General features: G+C 36.4%; 1 protein-coding gene across 1 annotated transcript in view; it reads right to left on the bottom strand.

Annotated features, from left to right (window-relative positions):
* Dpr1 (defective proboscis extension response 1) overlaps positions 1 to 27195 on the bottom strand; it is a 467695-nt gene that overhangs the window by 307249 nt on the left and 133251 nt on the right. The window contains exon 2 of the mRNA XM_076436345.1: positions 16071 to 16234. Coding sequence (XP_076292460.1) covers positions 16071 to 16234 — 164 coding nt within the window. The remainder of the gene's footprint in view (positions 1 to 16070; positions 16235 to 27195) is intronic.

The raw sequence follows: 27195 nt of genomic DNA, 5'->3' as shown, positions 1-27195 counted from the left end.
TGCACAGTTTGAACTCTTCTTGTTTTTCAGATTATTCAAATTATTCCGAACAAAAATTCATAACTTATAGAAAAAACCGTTTTTATAACATGAATAAAAGTCCGTTGTGCAATATATTTGATAATTAATGAGACACTTAGAATTTATAGGTTTTGCTTTTTAAGGATTAAAATTTAAGAAATATTGTTGTTATGTAAGTATTTTTCAATCGGCTTTGGTAGTGTTCTATTTGATAATAGAATCGTTGCCAGCCATGTATCTACATAAAATAATCATCGAGTAGCACCATTTTAATTCACATTTAATCCATTGGACTTAACCTATTATCTGCCAGCGATTATTTAATAGTTTTCGAAAGTCTACGGTCAATGATTCAGTATTTTTTCACTAACATAATTTAATAATTTCGTTTGGAATTATTGTACAAAAGATGATTTATAAGCTTCCCCTTGTTACAGCATAATTATGGAAGATCCTATGACTAAGCTTTCGATAGATAAAGCGTTAACAGCTGGTAACACGTAGCACAAAGTTACTAATTAACTCTGCAAAGTTTGCGTTTAATCTTCGAAAAGTATCAATGTTTGAGCTGATATTGGAAATTTTCATTCTTTACATTATTCCGAATAATCGCATCTTATTGTACACATTATATGTACACGAGTTAATTTATATCTATACGCGGGAATCAGAAATCATAACCAACGCGTGGATAATATTCGACACATTAAAAAACATGAATATGTGAATGAATCGAAATCTCGAATGCGATCATTACATTATCGAATGCAACAATGATACATGATCAACAGACCAGGGGAAACGTTGCCAAATATATTTCAATAAAATAGTATTTATCAGCAATATATGAAAAACGCGCATAAAATCGTGGGAATCGTATGCAATCGAAATAATTCAAAATCGAACGAAATCCCGAGAGTATAAGTGATTAAACAGTTTTGAACAGAAAATTAACTGCAAATATTGTTTCGAGCCATAAGAATGGTTCGGTAATATCGCGAAGCGTTTATATTCCGCGAGGAAATAAAGACTTGCTGGTTTGTAAAGCCGTAAATTTTCTGCCGCGGTTGAACAAAAATGCATAACGTCTGCCACGCAAATATGGAGGGGACTTAGGGGAGCTAGCCATATTTACGGCGAAATCGTTTCTTAACAATGCCGTGATATTAGCGAACGCGATTTCGTTGGAACGCACGGAGGCAAAAAGAAATCGAATTCCGACACCCGGTCCAAGTTATTTTGCAATTTTATCGGTCTATTGGGACGCTATGAAAAGGGCGCGAGACGAGCAAACGGGGGAAAAAAGAAGTTTCATAGGCAGGGGTAGCGAAAGGAGTACACGAAATTGGAAAACGGGCAGGCGCACCGGTAACATGATGGCATCGGAAAAGCAATTGTTCGGATTAAATGCGCCGGGGTTTTCCCGTGGTCTTTTTCATGCCCAGATTTAATTTATTCCAGCATAGAGGCGTGTGCCGTACGCCGGACGCGTGATCGAATCGCGATTATCGTCAGCTGATCAGAAATTCGAAATATTCAATTAATTTCACCCAGCTCCATGCCGCTGGGTCGCAGTGTTAGACTCTACCGTGCAAAATATTCCCGAATTCCCTCCGGATATTAAGCAAATCGCTTTAGTGCTAATTAATCGAGGAAGCGAAGAGAAACGATAAAGAACGTTAATCGCATACGGTGTGGAAAACCGTTCGCGATACTTACGTGCGCATCAGAGTGTCATCGCGTTTGTATTTTAATTTAAATTTACAATTCTTTGCCAAGTATATAGTACACGAGTCAAAGAATTTCTATTTGTGTGCTGGTATAAGCTACTTAGGATTGGCTGTTTTTTCCTGCAGTATTATTCTGAAAAACTCCTCATTTCTGTTCCATAGAACAGAAAAAAAATCGTTTTAGCAAGTTATTGTAAGAGAAAGGTTTCAGTCTTCAAATCTATGGTCGAGAGTGGGGATGGGATCAAGTACCTCGCAAACAGGTCTGAACTTTGAGTGATTGAATTCGAACTCTCTATAAGTATTTCGAAAAACAGAAATAGTACTCCTAAGTATACTCGAACCTATGCCGGACAGTTTCGAACCTTTTACAAGTACTTTAATACTTGCAAGTTTATTCGAATCTTGGTCAAACAAATTCAAAACTTTTATGAATATCGTACCGGAAATTCTCTAATTTTTCTAATCATTATTTTTTTTTACCTTTAAAAACAATTATGTTGTCCTCTAATGCATAATTTATTTCAACCTGTATAACTATAATTTCATAATCTATCGGAAATATTCTTAATTTAATAAAGAAAGTGCTTAAAACCTACTATGCAGTTCTGATTTCCAAGACTCGAGTACTACTTGTGAAAGATTCGATTCCTTTCAACATCGAAGTATGTACTTATAAGTATCTTTTCGAAACTTGTAAGTACTCATTACGAGGTATCAGTTTGTATAAAATGAATAGTTTTCAAATATAATCATTGAAACATGATTGCTTTTAAGTAGTAATCGAAACCCATGGAATGAAACTTGATTATTGAAATTGATTCGGATTCGTGAGTACACATTGAACTTGATCACATCCTTAGTAGAAAGTCATTCATAAAAATAATTTATTTACGTTTACAGACTACTCATTAAATTTTTAATAAAAAGGGCAAATTGTAAATATTTTAGCTTCCTTAACGAAGGCAACAAGTTAGCCGTGTATTTGTAGATTTATTTGTTAATACGAAGCAGTTTGGCCAGGTCTATTTTAGTAGGCACTGCATTAAAACTGTCCGGAAGTTGGTATTCGCAAGTTTTTATCTGTAACAGCTTCGCGAACTGTCCCGAAAACTTTCATAGACTTCGAAATTCAAAGCAACCTCCACCCCCTCATTATCTCGCGCAAAAGCGTTCGCCGGCAACACGTTATCGCGTGTGATAATTATTCTTAGGGCGCATTAAACGTTCAAACATCACGTTCCGTTTCCGGTGGCAACCAGCACGTGATTTGTCTGCGGTCACCTCTGACCGGCCGATTTAAATAAGCGCATTTTAATTTAATGACATCGATAAATTCGCACCGTATTATTGGTGCTACGTTCACATTAACAAGCTGCCGCGGGTCCGGACAATTTGTTACTGAAAACTGCCCGAGAGTCACTCGTAAGCGTCGCTTTGTTACGGTGACCATTAACATCACAGAAATCGGAAAACTCTTGATAAGTAATTTATACTGCAACATTTGGACAGCTTTTTTTACGCTGGGATACAAATCTCTACATTCTACTATATAATAATATTATATGATAAATAATAAATAAATATTATATAATACTGTTAGTATTTGGTACAAAAATAATAGCATTACTTCGACTCAAACTTGACTTTATTAGTCGATAGAATTAAAGTTAACGTAACAAGCAATAATATTATTATTTCTATTTTACACACCTTATAATGATAATGTTTTTTGATATTTACCAAATTCTGTATGCAACAATTTTGTTCTCTATTTCAAAATTATTGGTTCACATGAATTTTTTCGAGACGACCCCAGTTATAGGACAATTTTTAGAAAAATAAACTAAACAAGCGACACCGCGAAGTGTAGTTGGCTGCATTTGTTCCATCAACTGCCTCTGTTATTATTACTCACCATTTGTTATATTTTACCACGTTTTTATTAGCTCGGTTTCTTGTTTGTTTGTCTGTTTTTACGACCATAGTTTCGCTCTGTTCTTCTTCGGGCTTCCACGAGACTATGGTTCGGAACGTTCGGCCCTGTTTCGGCTGAATTTAGGAACAAATTAAAAGCGGCGAGTAAACACTGCAAAACAGGAATAGTGCACTTCATTTTTAGAGTTTCGCACGCATAGATGCCTCTCTATCCGCGCCGCGCTGTGCTGAAGAGAAACGGCGTTACTCACCCGCGGAATTATAATTTAATAGACGAAACCTGTTGGAAAATCTGGGAAATGACTAAAAAACCGTAGAAACTTTGATTGTCTTTCAAATCAACGTAGGAGTTTTTCCAATTTACAAAATAAACGAAAAAAATTGCGAAATAATACTGAAAAAAGTACATAATGTCATATTGAATCGAGCTTAAAACTAATAGCAGTGGAAATTAGTGTATAGTTTGGAACAATTTGTTTCAAATTCCTTTGTTATCGTAGCATTGAATGAACTGACTTGATTATGTACGCAAAACGTATGCACGCGCAGAGTTTTTAAGCACATGCTTCGTCTTTTTTATTAATATGATCCTGTAAGGGTGGGTTTGCATAGATGATCTTGTTCACAAAGTTTCCTTTAATAATGGATTTGTAGTCTGCTACATTACGTAGAAATTAAATGAAATGATCCATGTTTTGTTTTTTAGAAAGCATTTTGTCATAATTTATTCATAAATACGTAGAGAGATAGTATACGGACATGTAGTTAAAATGAATAAATGTACGCTGTGTTTTATGAAAGATTGAATTAAGCTTTAATATTAATGCAGTATATTTATGTAATTCATGAAGGAACGGTAACTAGCAGTTTACGCTACAAGGTTTCCTTTTGTTCCTTCTTATTTATGTACCTGTTTAACCTGTCTGCTCTTCGTAGTTCTGAAATGTTGCTTGTGTGTAAATGAAACTTGCAAAAACAGATGGCTGCAACCTTTTCACGTCACAGGAAGCCCTTCGAAATTCAGGAAGCTCTAACGAGCTCATTAAGCAATCAAAACTCTGTAACGACCGTCGAGATGCCGAAACTTTGAAGCAGGAACCTTAATCGACTTCCAGAACTGTATTATGCTGAAAACAGCATTCCTTATTTGTTTTTCGGAATACATGAATTTTTTCGCCGCTATCAACAAATCGTTCTTTATGCTCTGCAATCGTCGAGACATGGAAATAATCTGCTTCAGTTTTGTGTCGCATGAAACACGAAAATGGATGAGTTTATATAAAATTCGTAAAAACGTAGACGAAAACTTGTTAGTTAATTAAATGAGTGTGCGCAGGGTAAAATATTTGATTAACTTACTATACACTTTCTAAGCGACGTGACATATACAACATATACATAAAAAACCTTACAAAACTTTCCTATCAAATATCGCATTTCCGAAAAAATGAAATGTGAAACTTCGTCGAGTGCACTTTGTTGACTCGTCACTAACAGCACACAAATGGTACAATCAAAACACGCGAAAGTACATTTAAATTGTAGAATGGTATTTTTATGTTACCACCATCGTTCCTGAAATAATCAAGTTCGCACATATTCTACCGAGGCATTGCAAGTCCACCCAACGATTTTTTTAAATTGGATTTTTACTGAGAACGATGTTTCCAACGAAAAAGTTTCATTCTGAATTTTTTACTTATTTTTCCACGTTGAATAATCTCCTGTCGATATTACAACCCGCGTTCAGACAGATGTTAGCTATAGACTCGTACGTGACAAATTTTGAAATTTGATTTTCCCGAACGCAAGGCCCCTCAAATAAAAAAAAAACTACTCTGCACTTTTCTACTTCTTTGTTCGTGTGGAATCAATTTCATACCGCCTGTACAACGATTGTATTACACGTCTCCTCCTTCAATCACAATCTTTACAGATGAAAAAGAAACAATAGAAAAACAAACGATACATTTACAATTGTACTTACATTGTAACTTACAATTGTACAGTTTATCCTACTACGAGGTGATTGAAGGAGGTGCTTCATACAATTACGATAGAACTTCACTTATTGTTAGGTAAGTTCGTTTAATCGTTTAATTTTTGAGTTGTACGATATTAGTGTCGTTTAGAAAGAAAACTTGGTTACGATGGTGACTGAATAAACTATTATTTTTCGATGTGCAATTTGGAAGGAGTGAATTATTTCTTATTTTTCTATTTGCGATTGGAAAACGAATCAATTTAATAAAACAACAATATTGATAAAGTATAGTAACTTTTCTCCATCTGCCAAGTGATATTAGTGACGCTCAGAAGGAACATTCGAATATCATGGTGATCAAATAAATTGTTTCACTTTTCAATGTGCGATTTGATGCGTCTTTCTAGGAAGGCCGCTAAACGAAACGGAACATCTCCCAAGTGATGTTTATGGAAAGCGAGGGAAGAGCCAAGGGGCTTCTTTCGAAGCGATCAAATTACGTAGAGCATGCCTACCCCTGTCATTTTGCTCACGCAACTTCGTTCTGTGATATTCTCCGGAGGACCCGTTCTCGAATTAAACTTTCCTTAACGGCGTTTCGAAAATAGCGGGGTCTTTTCGGTACGTTCCACAACTGTAAGTTTGATCTCAATTTTAACGGCGAGTTAAACTTACTTAGTTAATAACTTAATGTCACTGAATTAATAGCATTCGGAAAATAAAATGAACTTCCAATCTTGGTTCAACCCAATATTTTACGAATCGATTTTGACACTTGATATAATGACATATAATACGGAAGCACTTCGTCTGATTAATATGTACTAATACTACTAGATGGGTCGAAATAATTCATCCCGAATGAATTCCATTAAATCTATTTTTGTAATAATTTTTGTATAATGGTGCTTTTTTAGATAGACTTTTAGATAGCTGCGTCTAGGTCTATTCTGATCCAACTTTCCAAAGTTACCATCTACTTACACTCATTGTCAGTAAAATAAGTCTCCGTACACCCTTTAAAACAGAATAAATTTTTTATAATTATACCAAATGTGTGTGTGTGTGTGTGTATGTGTGTGTGTGTGTGACCTGATGTTTTGTACCAATTAGAAGCATTGGTGTACTGAATGAAGTGCAAAAAATATTTTCTAAAAATTACGGTAAATATGTACTTTAGGGGAGGCATCTCGAATGACCTTGACCTTGACATATGTTGTCAAAGACAACATTCTGAGTTGCCCTCATGAAGTTTTAGCCGGCGCTCGTTGTTTATTACAAAGTTGTAAACAAAAGAAGTTTTCAAAATATAGCAGTTATTTTAAGTAATGAGGGTTAAAACGATATACTGTATTGACCTATGTCATCAAGGTCACTTTTCTAAGTAACCTCCAAGAGGTTTTAGCCGTTGCTCGTTTTTTATTAAAAAGTTATAAACAAAAGAAGTTCTGGCAATTATTCAGAAAGAGGCACTCCTCTGCGATTTTGATGAAATTTAAATATGTTATAGATTTCGAAATTTTGAACAACTTTCTCCGTTTCCAATATAGGGGTGTCGTTTTTAGTTTTCGAGACATTTGCATTTTCGTATGCGTGGTCGGCCTGTGTCCCTATCTACTTTCTAACGAAATCACTGCCAAGGGAACGGTTTGAAAAAACTGCTTTTCTTATTTTTGCATGTAACCTGATCAATTGTAATTTTTGGAAAATCTTTTTTGCACATCATCCAGTAAACCAATGCTTCTAATTGCTTACAAAACATCAGGTCACATTTGGTATAATTATAAAAAAGTTATTCTGTTCTAAAGGGTGTACGGAGACTTATTTTACTGAGTGTAGCTTCAAACGAATAAATTATTAATATCTGTTGCAACCACACAGATGAAGTTAGAAGAAATAATTACAAAAATATGTTTGAAAAATTCATAATAAAATATCTGGACTAAATAACATACTGCGAATTATTCATATAATTGTCAAAGGCATCCGCTTTATAAGGATTAAAATAAAGCTGTTTGTTCAGGGTATTTTTTATAAAATTTTGACGAATCTCTTCACTAACGTAAAGTTAAACAATACCTTGTGTCATTCACACTTACCCACGAGCTAACGCATAAATGCGGAAAAAAGTCTTTGTGCAAAATTATTGGGAAAATATGTGTTCGAATTAGTTCCATTTCATGTCGAGTGCAAGCGCAGTGCTACACGGATGATTTCATTTTTGGATATTAATTCTAAAGCGCATCCCGTTGAGCAAAAAATTATCACGCCGGATTTTATATTTCGTCATATAAAAATCAATAGCCGCGAACTTTTCCTCTTTTCGGTACGTATAAAAACAATTTTTTATCAAATTTTGGCACTGTTTTAAATCCCTGATTACAGTATGTGAAATGTATACATAATAATGTTCTCTTTCACGTTTTACATTTTACAGATTAGCATATTTACCCCTACTGTTCATACCAGTAAAAGTTTTCAGATAAATGTTGCTCAAAAGTATTGTATTCTTACAAACCATGGGAGACCAAGATAAAAAAAGATAACACTTTAATTCCAAACAATAGTCTATATAATGTTGTTTAAAAATATTAATTGCATACTCACAAACTTTTAGAAACCGAGGTAACGACAATATTTTAATTTCAAATAATAATCTAAATAATGTCGTTTACAATTATTGATTGTAATCATAAAAAAATCCAAAGTATACGAAGTGAATTTTAAAGACATGAATTGCAAGAAATAATTATTTTAAAATGTCTCGGACAACGTAAATGACATATCTATAACACTTTGGAACTGGTGGATAGAGAATCCTCTCCTTCAATCCCCAGGGGTTACTAAAGTGAAATTGATACTTCAATATGTAGCAACAGTAAAATCAAGGGCGTTTTATTATGCTTTCAATCAATTAGTGTTCGATACAACGTGTTTGTTTATCGTTTTTCTTATTTTCCGCTTTCTCGCAATCTTCGTTCCTCGCTCCACCCACTATCCCTGTTTCTTTCCTAATTATTTATTACGGTCACCCGTATAAACACAAATAAGAATAAATAGTTCTCTCCATAGCACTAGCTGTTGGAATTTGTTTAAGAAACAAATTGACAAAAATAATCTACTGTTATTTAGTAGGCAGATTCGGTCGCTTGACTCTCGAGCGCATATACAAATTGTAAAATTGTATCCATGTTGTCCGCGTCCAGGGATCCTCAACTCTCACTTGTTTCTTAGATCTGTTTTTTCTAGAGCGAACGTCACTCGTGTCGAGATTGTCGAAAGACGTGTCTCACAACGTGTGCCTTCACAGATATATATATATTACATAGAATAAATTCTATTTCATATTTAATCGAGTGTGGTTTACTGTATACCCATATTCCAATACTAGCAAATAACAATAAAGTAAGTTTGCTAGTTTCCATCTGACAGGCTCGGAAAATCTTTTCGACCTCTTCAGGGTCCGTTGATGGACGAAACAATAAAAATTGCAGACAAGACCGGCGCATTCGAATAAAATAAATGACAACTCCGCTTCGAAAGCTTGTGCCGGGTCAGGAAACGTGCGATCTAACGTCATACACAAAATTAGCAATGCAAATGCTTTGTCCCATTTTACGGATGGACGGCCTGTGTAAGCCGCGTAAGCCAGAGGCGAAGTCGCCGCCGCCGCACGTGCAAACGTAGTTAATGTTCCGATTTCGAGCGAGACTAAACCACTGACATAATATGGCGGTGTAAACACTCTGTCGAAATTCCGGAACATTCTAAATAGCATTGGACAGGGCGTCGTGCGTTATTAACGTCGTCACGATAGAAAAATCAGCGGCCTGTATTGCGAGAAACTTTCCTTATCCGTATCGTCCCCGTTTCTTCTGTGCAATAACACAATCAGTTCGACGCCAACAGCCATTCGATACTAAAATCATGTTGCAGCGAGTCAGCTGGAAATGCTATTTCTATTTCGATGGTCTTGCTACCTCAGACAAATATTTCTTCCATTTTGTTCGTTGTATCTAGTAAATTATATTTGTATTCGTGCTTCTATTTTGGTTGTATTTGTGCTGTTTGGTTCAGCTATTAACAGGCTTGGGTATTATCGAAATCATATAATTGAAAACTAATATGTATATTATTTCTACATGTCATTTGAAATAATCATATTATTATTTTATTTGGACTATATTATTTTATGTTATTTGCCAAATTAAAATATTAAAGTATTTAAAATAATTCAAATCAAATGAAATGTTCCCAACTCTGGCTAGCAATTTCATTTCAAATAGTTTGTTTCGAGTAAGAAAGATAGTATTTCTTACATTTCGTTTCCTGTAGTTTGGAAATTACGTTCGTATCCTTGCTCCTGTTTTGAATTACTCGGTTATTTAAGGTGGATCTGCTTAAGAGGAAATCTGCTTTGAGGAAATACATAATTAGTTACATATTAATTATTCTACTCACGTAATTTCGACAGATTGGAATACATTTATCGGCATTTGCTGCGTGGAAATCAATTAATTTGCTTTCTGAATTTAATGCTAACAGTGCTCCATTTATTACCGCTGTTTCACAGATGAACGAGTAAAGGTTATCCGTGCGTCCCACATTTAAAGGTGAGAAGGGAATATTATATAAATTACAACATCGCGAAACGCTTTGTTCTTGAAACAAGGGTAATTGTGACTAGATTATTGTAATTCGAAACAATACATACGAATGCAACAACGAATTTCCATTATAATGACACGAAAAAGCGATTGGCAATGCTTACGCATAAATACGAGTAATATTTATTCTCTTTAAGTCGAAACGAAATATATAATTAATATTTGAACCTTATTTTTTAAATTAACACATGTTCTTATTTTCATTTTTTGAATTACAATTATTAGAATTTCATTCAGATTAATATTTTTACATACATTGATTGCTTAATCAAATATTTTATTCAGTAATTTTAACCACCAGTATTTAACTCTCTTCGAAAAAAAGCAGGAGTGTAATTATCTTTGTAGAAAATGAAAATTATTTCCTCGTTGATAGTTGCAATATAATGTTTAATAACTGTAAAATCGACACTCCAAATGAAGATATTTCAAAGGAAACAGGCCGTTCTGTCCTGAAGTGCTTGATAAGAAAATGCAGGAAACGTACTCAAAGCTAAACTCATTATCTAAGTTCAATTAAACTCGCTTAAATCATCGGCTGTCTTGTCTCGCAATAGAAACTTGGTTGGAGCAATTTTAGAGTGTGCATTGTCTGTCTGCAGAGAGGTAAATGAATTTAATTACTGTCCTTGGAAAATAAAAACAGCAGAGATAAATTGACGGAAACGAAAATAAATTGAAAAATACAGATGAATCCAAGAATAAAAACGGAGTTTCTGTACTTTTCTAACAAAAAATCTGTGCAAGACTGCATTACACCACTTTTCACAAAGTCTCGGGAATTCCTACTGCCGTACTCCGAGGTTGAATTTTGTTCTTCATATGAAATATAAACTAAGTGGCGGCGACCATAGCACGTAAACGGATAATAAAAGAAAATGTGACGTCGTTATCTCGGACGAGAGATGCCCGACAGATACATCCTAATTTCATTTTCGGGTTGCGGCAAGTGGCCCGTAGTCCGAGACCGTTCTTAAAAAATTCAAGTTAAGCAAATTGCACGGAAGAAATGGCAGAGAATTATGAGGCGTGCTTGGTGCGTGCTGAAATCCTCACTATTCTTTTTATCGTTGCCAGTCTCTCGAGGGTTTCGAATTTCGCGCCGGTTGGAACGCCGTTTCGCCCTTCCTAATTAGGTCACAGCTTGTCAGTGGGCGTCTCTATCCTTTTGAAGCCATTGATGGTCGACGAATGAGGCAATTAGCAGAGCCTGACAAGAGGTCAGAAATGCCGGTTCAAGAACAAGTATCGATCGCATCTTTAAATTTAGGAATTCGCCGACCTCTTCGCGTTTTGGTCCAACGAACCCGGCTTTGCAAAAGAACCGCGTCATTCGAATTTCGGACCTATTTTTGGTACCAAGTAGGGCGTGATAAAACGCAAAAGAATCATTCTTTAATCATTCTGAATGAAAAGTTCGAATTTTAGAAACTTTTACTTTATCAACTCTTGGGAATTCACAAAAGACAGTTTGTAAGTTTCAGTTACAACAAAATAATGTACAGTTTCAACAAAATAATAGTTTTTCTAACACATCATCCACCGAACGCCTGTTAATAAATTTTGTAGCTACTGACTTTTGTGTAAGAGAAGATCGATAATTCTTAATAATAATTTCAGAAGTGGTTATATATACTCTAAAAATCTTTTAAATTGTGAATAACACAAGCTGTCACTGTTGAGTACTTTATCAAAAGACTATTTTTGAACAGGAATTTTTGCGATCATTTAATAACTATTGCGAGAGTCTTTGCTTTTTAGTGTTGGTTCCCAGTAATGAAATATTTTGATATCGTAGAATTTTTAGGGTTGCTAGCCCGACAGTTGACCTGACAAACGTATTCTTGCATAGTCAATGCATGCTGAAATTGGATGCAATTACCAGTGAAAGGTAGGATTCTACAATGCACAGCTAAAATTTCAAAAGCTCCGCTGTTACAATTCGCAGTGGCGGAGCAATGTTTCCGGAGGGCAGAGCAGAAATTAGCTGTATCTGGAGCTCGAAGGTGTCCAGTCGAGTGATTCAGAGAGCTCTTCTCTGCAGAGCAGAGCGTTTGTTTTGTTTCCAAATTTTCCTCCATCATTGCGACGTGAGCAAGCATTCTTCGTAGCGTGCTCGTCTTAAAGAGGACACGTTAAATCGCGTACACTGTTCATAATTTCCTAGTAAAATTTTTTTAATGCTGCGATATTGTTAACAGAAGAATAATTATTTTGTTTCGGTTATAAAATCGAAAGTATAATTTACCAGTAGGTAAAACTTGAAGAAATAGTCATAACATAGATGACAGACTTGATAAAATAATGAAACCGGCTTATGTATGCGTAATGTGTTTCCTACTTAATATGATTATTTTATGACGCAACTATATTTTCCAATATCACACGCGCGCGTGACTATCGTTTACTGTATTGATCGTAAATGATCGTCATGCTGGTAGTTGACCAGATTAATTTGACTAATTGGAATCTCTTGGGAGGCGATTGACTACTAGCTATTAGTTATAGCCAACGTAAGCTTACTGAGAAGCTTAGAATTCAATGAGTTTCGCACTCAGATTGAAATTATGTATATTCAATTTACATTACGGTTTGGTGATGGATCTTTTTTGTTTGCACTATCTGAGACATTTATTATAAGATACTTTCTTCAAAACTATTGCAGATATCTAAATTTTGAGGTGTTTTTCCTTAATGTTTCTTATTGAAGATTTATTACTCAATGGGTAAATGAACTGAATGACGAAATGAAAATGTTTTTTACATTCTTCAGTGGAACGAAAAATTATCAATACACTATGCTACATAAACCTTATTCGGTTTAAAGTAATAAATAAATAATAAGAGTACACCAAAATATTTCTTTGTCTCCATTTGTTAGCACACAATAGTATTGCACTTTGTGAAACAAACATTACGTATAAGTTTGAATATAAAGTTGCAAAGTTGTCACTCGAATTATAGCTTAACACACTCAAATATATATTTATTTGAACTTTACAATTGATTGGAGCAACTGCTTGCCTTTCGTAATTAGAACAATGTTATTTCGTAATAATTACGCAAATGTTAATGGTAGATCGAAAAACATTCTCCAGACACCGGTCCTCCAGTTCTACCAGATTTCGTTGTATCAAATCTTCCCGTGTAATTCCTCGATCTCCATAGTTCGAAAGTTTCGCATTTACTGAAACTTCAACAAATAGCACTGCTATGCACGTTCTCCGAACTCATGCCAGCGCACGGCACGTAAAGATCGTACGGTTTGATTAAACTTTAATGATGGAAGTATGAATAAATCGTGCTGACGTGGGGCTATCGTATCAACGGGTCTGCATACGTATATCCCGTGCATTATTCCTGACGATGATCTCCGATGTTGTCGTGAACGAGAGAGCTCTAGCTTACGTGAAATTTTTAGTACAGTTTCTGCAGTGTAACTTTGTTATTAACCATGTTAATTTCTAATGGCTAAATAATAACAAAAAATGGCTAAATAATAAACCACAAAATTTTAATCAAATTATGTGTTATTTTCTTTAGATATACGATGGTAATATTTTACTGACGATGTTTACGTGTTTCATACAGAGAAGGCAGGATTTTTACATACATATGTGTATGCTCGACCTCACGTATTCATATCACATAACGTCGTACGTGTTCACTATGTTCCAATATTCACACAAAAATTGTGAACATGAAACAGAAATATCGAAAAAATTCTCTATGTAGTATCAGATTCAATATTTATCTTATGGAAAATTTCGATTCTGTGGTGTTTGAATAATACACTGTCTAGTTTACCCAGAAATTTTTCCATTTATAGAAAAAAATCACAGGATAGATATAGTCCATTTTAACTGTTGTAGCAACGAATAAAAAAATTGAACACTACATTAGATGGAAATTTCATTAATAATAAATCTATGTTTACGCGAATGTTTCTTTCGCTAACTTTTTCCAAACAACTACAACAAATTGACTTGTTTAAAACTGAACGAACAAATTCTAGTAGAAATTCTATAATTTTTTACCGTTCCATTATTGATTGGACAGGATTTTATAAAACTAACAGGACTCTATTATCACAAGCATAATAACAGATTTCACTGCAAATACCGTTTAAGCACACGACGTTATCCAACAATATCCTTTTACCGAAAAACGTTTTTCCTCCCCAGACAAATTGCTATGTGTCCGCGCGTAATCACCGTTTTCCGACGGAACAAGAATGAAAATAAAATTCGATGACTGCACGCATATTTACCCCGTCTCTCAGGTTGTTTCACTCTTGAAACACGCGTCATGCATATTCTATGAACAACCCGGCACCGAAACCGCACGACAGCCTTGCGGTAATGTTATCCTAGAAGCCTCTCAGATTCATACAGCCACCGTGAATGCATACCGCGGATCGGAGATTTTGAAAAACGATAAAGCGAACCTAACCGCAACAGAGCTGCAGGGTTACCTTTGATATAACACTGGACCCTTTTATGCATAGCACATTCTTCTGTTCTCTGATCAACGTGTATTTTAAAATAGAATTATTCTTGCTAATTAAAATATGGTGGTTTTTACCGAATATGAATTAATAACTAGACAATAATGTTTCTCGATAACAACTTTCATATTAATTTACTTCGATTTTGTGTCAATAACCAGAGTTTCCTATATTAATTAGTTTTATTAGTAATTAGTAGACTGCGGATCGTTATGCGAAAATAAAAATTGTCTGCATCAAGAAATGAAAACCAAATTCAATGTTATTTCTTCCTCTAATGATTTTAATAGAGGAGAAATCATATATTGACGTCTTCAATTTTTTAAATTTTTCAACAACTTTGAATTTCTACTCAATTTTGCTATAAATGTATATATAAATTTTTACAGAGATATTGCAATTTAAAGAAATACGTATCTCTTCGTGGTCGTCCCTTGTAAGATTATAAATAATTGTTGCCTCAGTTTCACTCGTTCGTTTCGATTGCAATTGCAGCTGTAACCAACCATACTTGCAGATCCCAGAACAATTAGTTCCGATATTCGGCGACGATTCATGAAAGGGGTGGTCCAGCCCAATGTCTTCATCCAGAGACATTTCCATAGTTAGTCGAGCTGCTCCGTTTCGAAGCTAGAGAGCAGGGCGAAATTTGCTCGTGGAGCAATGGAATTCTGGATGGAGGCGTTTGTCTGGCCATCTCTCTTCATGATGAAGAGACGGGTACTGGTTCTGATCAGCTCTAGAAGCTTGAAAGTACAGTACGTGTAGCATCGCCCTCGAAATAGAGACTTTTTCACTAGTTCGAACGTTCCTTTCTCAAAAGCGTCAGAGATTTGTTCTCGGTTTTGTTTCCAAAAGCATCAAAGACATCTTCTCTGATTCAATAAGATACAATAAGACTGGTGCATACACAAAAATGAACTTGCCCGGCTTTTACACCTGGGTCTTCAATTACTCGACATAATGTAAGTATCTTAGTTATTAATAGACTGCGGATCTTCATGTATTTATAACTTCTGTTCCACTTTCTTAAAATTCGTCTACAACAATTGCGAATTGCATAAACATCTTCAGTCTAGTTATTAACCTTATTAGCCGAATCTTATCATCCTGAAGGCTTGTCTTGCCATAATGCGAGCAGGAAATAAAAAAGAAGCGATGCGCGTATCTCGTTTCCGAAGAGAATCGTTGTCCGGTCGAATGTAACATATGAATCCACTCACCTCTTTATCACCCAACTGATGAACCCTGCAATGTAGAAAAGCGGTCTGGCTGACCGCCGTTGTCACGTTTCGTGGAACATTCGTCTCGAACGTCGGCGAATTAGTGGCGTTATGGTTGCTGAAGACGTTTCCTGGCAGCAGCTTTTGCTCCCGCGCAAAGTTACCTGTGCAAAAATAATTAGAAACAGATAAGTGTCCTGTTTAATCCCGCATTACTAATAGCTACACTATCGATGTTATTATATATTTCATCATAAATACATAAATTCGTAGTTTGCGTATAAACAATTTCAATAATTTTAATTCTTAGTTCTAAAACTTTAATCTTTATTTACATGAATCAAAGGAAATAATTGTGTAAATTATTATGTTATTACAACTAAATAAACATGTTTAAAATAATGATCATTACAAGGAAGAATTAAATCATGTTTTTCTGAACATTTCCAGTTAGATCATTTACTAGGATCAACCTAAACGATTTAATAACTAGTCACTATAGTGCTGGGATGCAGACTTAATTTTTAAGCTAACGTCGAAACGAAAGACGAATTTAATTACGTTTCTGAAGTTTTGTTAATTAATCCTCTTACTGGAATTAATGTAAAGGATCTTAATGAGTAATCAGTGTATTTTACGACTTATTTTCGTATTTCGTTATACTGATTAGGAATTAATTCAGTTTCTAAAGTTTTGATAATTATCCTATTTACTAGAATCAGCTTAAATGATCTTAATAAGTGTTTCGTATATTTTACGATATATTTTAGTATTGTATTATAAAGGCCGGACTTTAATTTTTAGAATAATATCAAAAGGTAAGAGGAATCTCACTATGTTCCCAAAGGTATGGTAATTAACCCATTTACGGGAATTAACGTGAATTAGCTTAATGGGTAATCGATACATTCTGCAATATAGTGCAGTATTGAATAATTGATAACTGAGGAATCAAAGTAGAATGAGATTTTCCCATAATGATACATTCAAAGAGATTGCTGAAATTATTGTATCATCAGTAGACTGAGGATTTTTATGCAGAGTTAGAAGTTATCTACACTAATTACAAATAACGGAAATAAAAATGTACTTTTTCACATAATAATCTTAAAAAATTGAAGATGAAACAATAACTACATTAACAATACTATTTTGTCTGTTGTTTTCATTGTCTTAACTCACTTACTCATTTTTCTCTTAATAATTATTTGTGATACTCATAGAAATCAGTATTAATATCAGTAATTTGTAATAAAAAAGCTAAATCTCGTCACATGTAATTAAATGCTTCGCAGTTTTGTTGTTCATGTAATTTTAGACGAGTTATCTATATTGTCTGCAGAAAATAATTAAATTCAGGGTCTAGTACTTTAGATCTGACAAGCTTCGGTATTACCTTGTTTATCTGCTCAGTGCTATCAGGCTCATTCATCTTTTCACAACATGAACCAATCTCTCTATCTTCAAAGCTACTTCTCCCTTCTCTCACCTCTCAAGATTTCAATGGCTCTCCTTCAATTTCTGATTTTATCTACTTATAAAGTTGCACATGATATCTTATCATTTCCTTTCTTCTTTCATAATTCTTCTCATAAATTTTATTAATAATCCCTTCTACAAATTTGACAAACAAACAATCTTAAACTTTGTTTATTTCTTCAAAAGTAAATTGAAAGAAGTAAGCTGAATTAACACGACGTTTAGCTATATAAGCTAAAATGTTAAAACGGATTAAACAAGTCACTGGGTGGGCTGTAATATTTACACCGATGGCAAATAGGATGAATTCATATGAAAAACTAACAGTACCCAAAAATTGTACTGGTCAATCAACAATATCGGCTGAAGTGAACTGTATTAAAAGGTTCGCTATGTTTGTTTGCAAATAATGTTACAAAAATTCACAAACCAGCGGCATAACATCAAAGAAAACAATGGAATCTATATAACGGATCAACTTGAGCAATAACAATAATTACTGTTTTATCATGAACACACTTGTTTTCAGTCCCAGATCGAAAATATGACCAATTTGCATCAGATACAAAATTGGACGTATCAAACGGTACACAATAAGAGTAGAAATCGTGAAAAAGAATGGCACAGAGGGAATTCCAATTATAATATCACGCACAATGCAACGATTAAAAAGAATGAAAGCCCGGTAGATAGTATCCATCGACCGCGCTGGAACCGCGCACGCATTTCCATGCATTTTACCTTCGTTTTTCCTGGACACATTAGAGTGTACAATTAATTGAGTTTGCGGGCTAGGATCGTCTACGTTTTGCGGGCTCGGTTTCTGTCTTTTTTTACACGTAAAAAGTACCGCCGGTTATTCGGTGCGATTACACGTAATCCTTATTTATCGACGGTGTATCAGAGAATGGCGGTGCCGCTAATTTTTTTAATCACGACAATTGCACTGCGGTGAGTACAGAGTGCCACCTGTTCCTGATTGCTTCCGTGTTCGATTAACGAACGAACCGTCGAAACCAAGATACGTGGTTTCGAAGAATGGTGTGTCAGTCTATTAGTCTGTCGCCCACTGCACGCGGAACTAATAAGACCATTGGTTTACAGACTTGCGGAGCGAGGTCGTTTTGTAAAAAAACATGTAGAGCACACATTTATTTAACAAATCTACACTCTCTCCATTTAATTCGAGAGACAAACATACGTATATTTTGTTTTGCACCGTCAATCCAACCCCTTGTCTTATATCAACACGTAATATATGTATACAGTGGATCCAATAGGTATTTAAATATTTAAATATTTTATTTTACAGTAATATCTACAGTGTAGTTATCACTATTCTGTCATTAGACAATATACTATAGTTACACAAGAAATAGAAATTTTCATTTTTCATATAGACCGTTAATATGATTGTTTATAATTTACACATTAAAGTAAAATATTGCTTTTTCCAGCGCCATGTCTATTATCATCCCTAGAGCATATTTGCTTTTGAATTGGTACGAAAATTCATTGTTAATCTTAACCGAAATAATTAATTAAAAAATAAATAGTACCTTTGGTCACATGGAATTTCATTTAATTTGTATGCCAAAGGGTTAATGACAACAAAGTACGTATCTAATTATGGTAGTTGTAAAGAAAATCGTAAGACAAGGAGATAATTAAATGAAACCTCGATTGGAAGTTTGAATTGTATTATATTGTGAATTTTTGTACACTTTCGTATAGTTTGTATTAAATTTTGGAGATTACAAAATTGCGATATAGCGACACGGTAGAAGTCTGTCAGAGTAGATATTCGCGTCACAGGTGGACGGTACAGGGTAATCAAGCGGCCAGCAAACAAGAATAATCAGAAGCACTCAGATTCGTTGTCAGTAGCAGTTAGTCTAAACAGCATTCCGGTTTCACAGGAGCAATCAGGCTTCACCCTGAACTAGCCAATCGCTTAGTTCAAAGAGGAATTGGTCACAAACTGTCATGAGTGCTATCAGATCTGTAGGGGTGCTCCACGCTGAAACCAGCATATTACGAGCGATTATTCTAAATGAAAAGTTCATGCACACCGTATTACGTTCCGGACCGATTATCCTAACATAAGCCGAAACGCCATTTCACTTCGACTGTCAAGTTATAAATTAAAACGCATTCGACACGAGAGTTGCGAACACCAACGATAAACGATGCTTCCGGGAATGTCAACTGTGAATTTCTCGTTGTTCAAAGCGCATGATCGATAAATGCAAAGCGGACGAAGGTATGAAACATTATATGTACATACTTTGGGATAGTGACTAAAATTAATCCCATATAAACTTTTGCTACACAGAATTAGTATTCCTATGGACTCAGTATGGTTTCGTAGTCGAGGGATCGAGATAAGAAAAACTAATACTAGATAAAAGTTAGTCACGAGTTAACGAAATTAACGATAGAATTTATAAATTAGCACAATAACAATTTACAATGGAACTATGTTATAATTCTAAAGGAATATTTTACAATCATATCAATAATTTAATAACTTAAAGATTTGAATCAATATCTTAGAGTGGAGGCTGTTCCGTCGCGCAGGAACAATATTCGCGTATTTCCTTCGGACGATATTTAGATGCGTTTTGTCTCGATCACAAGAGACCATTTACTGGAGTAATATCGATTACTTCATTCTTTGACTCTCTTCTTTCACCTGAAGGCTGCTCAAGTCGGCCGTGGAGGATGACGAGTCATCAAGGGTGTGTTTGAATGGATTTTGCAAACATTCGGCAATGCCCAATCAACACATCGCCTTGCATTTTCATGAAACATCATTAAAATCAGCCATAAACTGATTAGAAACCTTCTTCACGATGAAGAAGGTTTCGGCACAAATCAAAAACAAATAACAAATGTTTCCCCCCATAAAAAACAGTTACGATCGATTTAACAAAACGACTCTTTTATTCGTAATCAAAACTTCCATCACCAATAATCTTTCCACGACAAAATAAGGTAAATGTCACGAATTACCAAGCGTATAAGGCAGGACCTGCTAGATCAGCCTTACTGACGAGTCCACTAGCAGGTCCGGGACGAAACGCTTCCATTAACGTCATTCATTTTCATGCGAAATAATTGTTGTCTTTTATGCTCATCATATCATTGAATTACCTGCCCAAGATTAGCTTGGCGGGCAGTGATCCGAATATTCGCGAACCGACAGTTCCGCGACAAAACATTTTGGTCCTTCGAGCCGGATTAGTGTCCTAGTGAGTGCAGTTCGTATAAAAGACAATCGTGTACAAACATTCATTTACAAACTATTCTGACAGTGGTCTGCAGCATCCGGCATTCCACCCAACCACGTTAAAGGAAGCAACCAGCCTTAGCCGCAGTACATACATCAGTCTAAGCAATCGTCAACGTCGGAAATCATTCAAAGACAACAGCCAACCAGAATCATTCGCATTCGAACCGCCATCAGTAAAGGTAGACACGTTATTGAATTTACTAATCAGGAACTTTCACACACCGTTGGTAATTTCTCATATTTACACGCGTTACGAGAATCACAATGGCTGACGCGTACGAAACTGGCCAGCGTATCTGCATTTCGAAGCACAAACGACGTGTCCTCAAATCGCATATAAAGTCTAATCTTTAGAAAACGCTTTTCTAAGTTTAATACACGCGCACCCCGTACTTTCAACATACAACATGTCAATTACGTTTACGAGTGTCAGTTTCCCTAAAGGCCGAATCCGCGATCGAATCATTTACAATTAACGAGTAAATTACAAGCCGCGTAGGCTCAGTTGGTGGAGACGTACGAAACCATTACGCGTTGTTTTTACGTCATACCTCGCGATTATTAAACGCACCGCCATGCCGGATAAATCGTCGGATTCGATAAACGACTCGATGCATCACACGCGATCGCATATCATAGAGACGTCGCGAACGATCTTCTCACGAGAATCGCGATCGATAAATGAATTCCGATACGCACAAACGTAGAACAACCGTTAGCAAACACGCGCATTTCTAACGCGCCAGATTTCGTAAAATATCTTCGTAACGCGTCGCATCGAAGCAAATCATATTTCACGGTGACGAACGCGAAATAACACCACGCAAACGAAACAATACGCGATCACGAACATCGAAACGTCGTCGCGAAATCGCAATACTATCTAAACAGAAGTCATTCATCACCATATTCGCAAGGACACGCGGAAACGTAGAACAACGACGATAAATTCCCGATGATCAACTCGCGAACAATCCTGATCCCTTGCACGACACAACAAGGGCATGACGTTTTTCAAACATCCGAATCAACCGGTTCCATTATTCGAGTGGAAAATTCGAATATGATTTAAAATCGAACCAACGGTACCCGGTAGTCGCACAACGGCTCGCGCCGGGGCACGTAAAAACAGGTAGAAACTGTCAATTCGCCGGGTTTCTACCTGCTGCATCACGCCGTCGTAAACTTTCAATCTTCCCGACAAATATCCGTACAGATTCGATAGCTCCGCGAAATCAATTCCAAATTCGCAATTAGACGACGTCGTGCTAGGACTGGAAGTCGACATCACAACCGTTCAGTCTTACACGCTCGAACAACGTGATACTAACCAGTTCTTCACGAAGTCGTATTAGATATAGAACAACTTCATTTACAAATCGCACGTAGGGCTGGCAGTCGAGTTCACACCGTTCAACTTATGCGAACAACGTGACACTAACCAGTCCTCGTGTAGACAAGTGCAACGCACAGCCATTGTCTTGTCAATTATGGGGTTGTTCATTATTCGGTGCTATAAAATGAACCGCAAAGAATAAACTCGGACGTTAGGACAATCAGTTCGCACTCCGTCGCGTTATCAAATGCACGCGTACATCTTCGCCGGAGAAATCAAAAGGGAGATCGGCAACTCCTCGTACGTCCCAAAGACCGCGGATATCAACGAATCTTACAACGGAATTTTCACGGCAAGATCGCAAGTTCGAATTTACACCGTCGATTTCGGACTCGCATCGACGCTCCAACTCGTTTCATTGTCTGCATCCGCTCGCGAACGACAAACAACAACGTGGTATTCCGGAAACGGCAGCACGGCTTTAATAGATTTATATGCAGACAATTAGTTAATCGGTACCATATCAATCGAGAAAACGGATCACCTTGATCAGAACGTCGCATTTTTAGGCCTCGCGAGACTCAACGACGCGAATGAATCAAAGTCAAATTTACTTCACGCGAAATTCCGCATCACGTTCTTGAGTCGAATCATCCTCACACGCAAAATTGCATGGCTCCGTCTTGCAAGCCACATTGTCTCGAACATGGCAATATACGGAGAAACCAACTTTCTCAATCGAACTCGCATTCAATTAAACTGATATGCCGTCAAACTAACGTTTAACTGAATTGACATTTAATCATGACGATACATTCGATCGGCAAATAAACCGCGTCACATAGCGTCAAGTCGCCTCAAACCGCGCCACATCGCATTAAGTCGCGTCAGTCACGTCAAACCTACACGTCAATTCCACACTAGAATCACGTGTCGAATCATTCGATCATGCGTCAGAGTTTGAGGGTGTTGATTGGGAAATGCACCATTCGGCATGAAACCAATTAATACATTTCGTTCGAAAGGCAATCAGTGATATTGCACCAATACTCAAATCGAGGAACACCCCTTCTCGCATACCTAGAAGGGCCCTCACAACACACCTTCTCGCTACATAGAAGGATCTTCACGAGACGTACCCCCTCTCACATACATAGAGGGGCCTCACGAAGAACGCCCTCTCACACACACACAGAGGAACTCTACAAACTCGCGATAGGACTCGAAGACGAATTCACACTGTTGAATTAAACTCGCACCGTGATATTCAGTCTTTCGCGCAGTCCATTCTTAACGCTATCAATCAAACTCTGACGCACTGTTCTCTTGTCACTCTTGTCCATCCAGCGGGACAAGGCACGTCATAAAACGGGATCTTTTGGCATCAGTCAAGATCCCTCGCGTCCGCTACTATATAACATAAACATAGTTAACGACCTGACCACCGAGGTCTTTTATCGCAACTTTCACACGATCCGTCGCCAAACGTTACCTTTTCGAACCATTTAGTCGGATAACGGCACAAATGTCAACATCGCAAATAACGAACTGACGCAACGAGTCAGCTTCTATCAAAAGACACGAAATCGCGACAATTTCTAATGTCTCTTCAGACTAGATTTCTTTAAAATCTAGTTGTATTTCATTACCATATCAGTATTACCGGAAGTGAATTTCAAATCTTCTAACCACCACGATAAACGTGTCGTCGGCAAGCATTATTTACGCATACATAATTCAAACGTTCATTATCAAAATCGAAACCGTTCATAAACTGTTCTTGTATATCGATCTCGTCAAATCTGAACAATCCAATAGTTTTACTCATGGCCATTTCCTGATTGGTGATTCTTTAATGTGTACATCTTACCTAAACTGTTTTCAACGGAACCCACAATACGTAAATCGAACGTCACTGTAACATGCAAACAGTGACCATAAAGCATCATGTTTATACGCGAAACATTGCAACTAGTATTCTTTCACATACAGACTGAGCACAACCGCGCGGTGCCAAGCGTTAGCGTCAATTACAGATGAACTTTAAACGCGTAAACCAATTCTAAATTGATCGATCGGATCGATCAACGTGGGGGAGAATGTTCCGTCGCGCAGGAACAATATTCGCGTATTTCCTTCGGACGATATTTAGATGCGTTTTGTCTCGATCACAAGAGACCATTTACTGGAGTAATATCGATTACTTCATTCTTTGACTCTCTTCTTTCACCTGAAGGCTGCTCAAGTCGGCCGTGGAGGATGACGAGTCATCAAGGGTGTGTTTGAATGGATTTTGCAAACATTCGGCAATGCCCAATCAACACATCGCCTTGCATTTTCATGAAACATCATTAAAATCAGCCATAAACTGATTAGAAACCTTCTTCACGATGAAGAAGGTTTCGGCACAAATCAAAAACAAATAACAAATGTTTCCCCCCATAAAAAACAGTTACGATCGATTTAACAAAACGACTCTTTTATTCGTAATCAAAACTTCCATCACCAATAATCTTTCCACGACAAAATAAGGTAAATGTCACGAATTACCAAGCGTATAAGGCAGGACCTGCTAGATCAGCCTTACTGACGAGTCCACTAGCAGGTCCGGGACGAAACGCTTCCATTAACGTCATTCATTTTCATGCGAAATAATTGTTGTCTTTTATGCTCATCATATCATTGAATTACCTGCCCAAGATTAGCTTGGCGGGCAGTGATCCGAATATTCGCGAACCGACAGTTCCGCGACAAAACAGAGGCAATAGTTTACTCATTGTCAGTTACTAACCTAAAACATTATTTTAATACCATCGTAAAATAACTTTTATATATTCAGCGTCAAATTATTCATAAAAAAATTACTAAATAACGAGAGAGGTATGGAATACTTTATCGATATAATAGGTACATGCCACATAATTTTAAGTGTGACGCATTATTGACAAGTGCTAAAGAAAGAATAAAATTATTAAAATAATGTCTTAAACTGTCCATCCATTATCTCGCGTAAAATTGGATGAGAAACGAACTTTAGCGCCTATTTTAGATTGAATCGTTACGTAAATATGTACACACAGCATCTTCGCTCTATTGATTTATATAAATGGTTCTAGTTTTATCGTTTCGCGTAGTTTATTCGAAGCTGTCAAAAAGAGGAAAACGAATTCGAAAGTTTTCATTGTAAACGTTCAAAATGGAACACAAAACAACAGAGAGTGCAAACAACACGATATTAGATAAAATAATGAAATAAAAACGTCCATTGAAAAGAATTTATTTCTATTGCTTCGTGACAATGTTCAGCAAATGATTCTGCAGAAATTCAATGAACCGAGCTGTGAGACTTCACCTAGTTTCTTTACCGGACTCCAACCTCAACCTTTTTAAGCATCTTGACAAGTTCTTATGAAAGAAGACTTTCAATAACTGAGAAGCAGCTGAAGACCTCGACGAAAATTTCATTCGCCTTTGGACTTCAGAATTTAATATTTCGGTATTTACTTGTTTACTGTCGGAAAACATATATCGATATCAATTATTTTTAATCACTGAATGTAAAATGAGGTATGCTGCTTCAAAGTCGAAATCAATTATCTTCAATATCTTTACTTCATATATTTAGAAAGTATTGCATTACAATTAATCGGTTATAAAATCGTTGAGTATAAATGGCATCTATTTAGTCACAGTTATCTGCATTTGCAATGAGTGTCTATGTGAAAACCTAATAATTATCGTTGCAACTTTGCAATAGCAATAATAATTTCAATCGAGAACTGGTAAGTCACCCTCAGTAACCTAATTTAATAGTATCTAATAGGACTATAAAATTTGTGTACTTCCCTTGTTCTAGTACAATAAAGTAGACTCGGTCATATTAATATGGTTAATTTGATAGTATCACAAAATTGAAATACAATTCTTTCGAACATGTTTGTACACATCAGCTTCTGTTTCGAAATAGGTACGGATACTGTTTAGATTGTCTTTAATTCAAGGAATTTGAAAATACTAATGAGGAGCAGAAATTCTGTGTTTAGAATGCTCGAAGCAGGCCGATGTCAGAGCCAAAAGCCTCGACCAAGCGTTTCTCTATTATGCAACAGAAGAACCGAAGACAACAGCTGCGTGCGACGGTTGGAGAACAGGATTTACTATCTCTCGCCGGTGACTTCTTTTGGGGACAACTGCGACGCTCCCTGAAATATCGATGAGACGCAAGCGAGCGAGAAATCGTTGCTCATCCAGTTAGATTCTTTGCGTGACTGCCGCGCGCGCCGCGATTTTCGTTCGAGCCGAACGGCTCGAACATTTTGCAAACATTTCACGGAATGATTTATAGTGAATCGGATGTTTGAAGAGCCGCTGGAATGCGCGGACAGCCGCATGCAAATCTTCCAAATTTATTAACCACACGCGGCCAACTCGAACGGATTTCGTATGACGTGAACGATGCGGATTACTGTTTGTCTTGTCGAGCTGCAGCGATGCTGCGGCGAAAAAACATGGCGTGGCCTACTCGGCTTATATTTATGTAATGTTTGTTTTCTTCGTCGACGACGATGAACTTGAACGGTTTAATCGTTTGATTGGAGCGGGTACTACGATTAATGGTGGCTGGAACCTTAAAAAAGTTACTTTAAATTTCAAAACGTGTTCGGTTGACTGCGGATCTTTACGCAAAATAAAAATTATTTATGTCAATAACAATTCTGTTGATGAATCGCTGGCACATGTGTGGCGTCATCGATGCACGCAGCAAGTAGTAATATCCGATATTGGTCCGACATTCATTAATCCTCTGGGAAAGTACGTACTTAACGAATATTCGGAATTAAACACATCGAAAGCAGATCTAAATATTTTATTTCGTGTTCCTTTTGTGGCAGTATCTTCTTCCAATTTTTTAATAGCCTCAGTTTTTTGTTGCACATTCAAAAAAGAACTGTATAATTTCGTATGCATGGTAATAAAATTTTACAATTGTCTGAAAGAATTAGCTGACACAGATG

The sequence above is a fragment of the Lasioglossum baleicum genome, chromosome 13, assembly GCF_051020765.1.
Source record: "Lasioglossum baleicum chromosome 13, iyLasBale1, whole genome shotgun sequence".
In the NCBI taxonomy this organism is placed as follows: domain Eukaryota; kingdom Metazoa; phylum Arthropoda; class Insecta; order Hymenoptera; family Halictidae; genus Lasioglossum; species Lasioglossum baleicum.
Note: the sequence above shows the minus strand (reverse complement) of the source record. Positions and strands in the feature narration are given on the sequence as shown.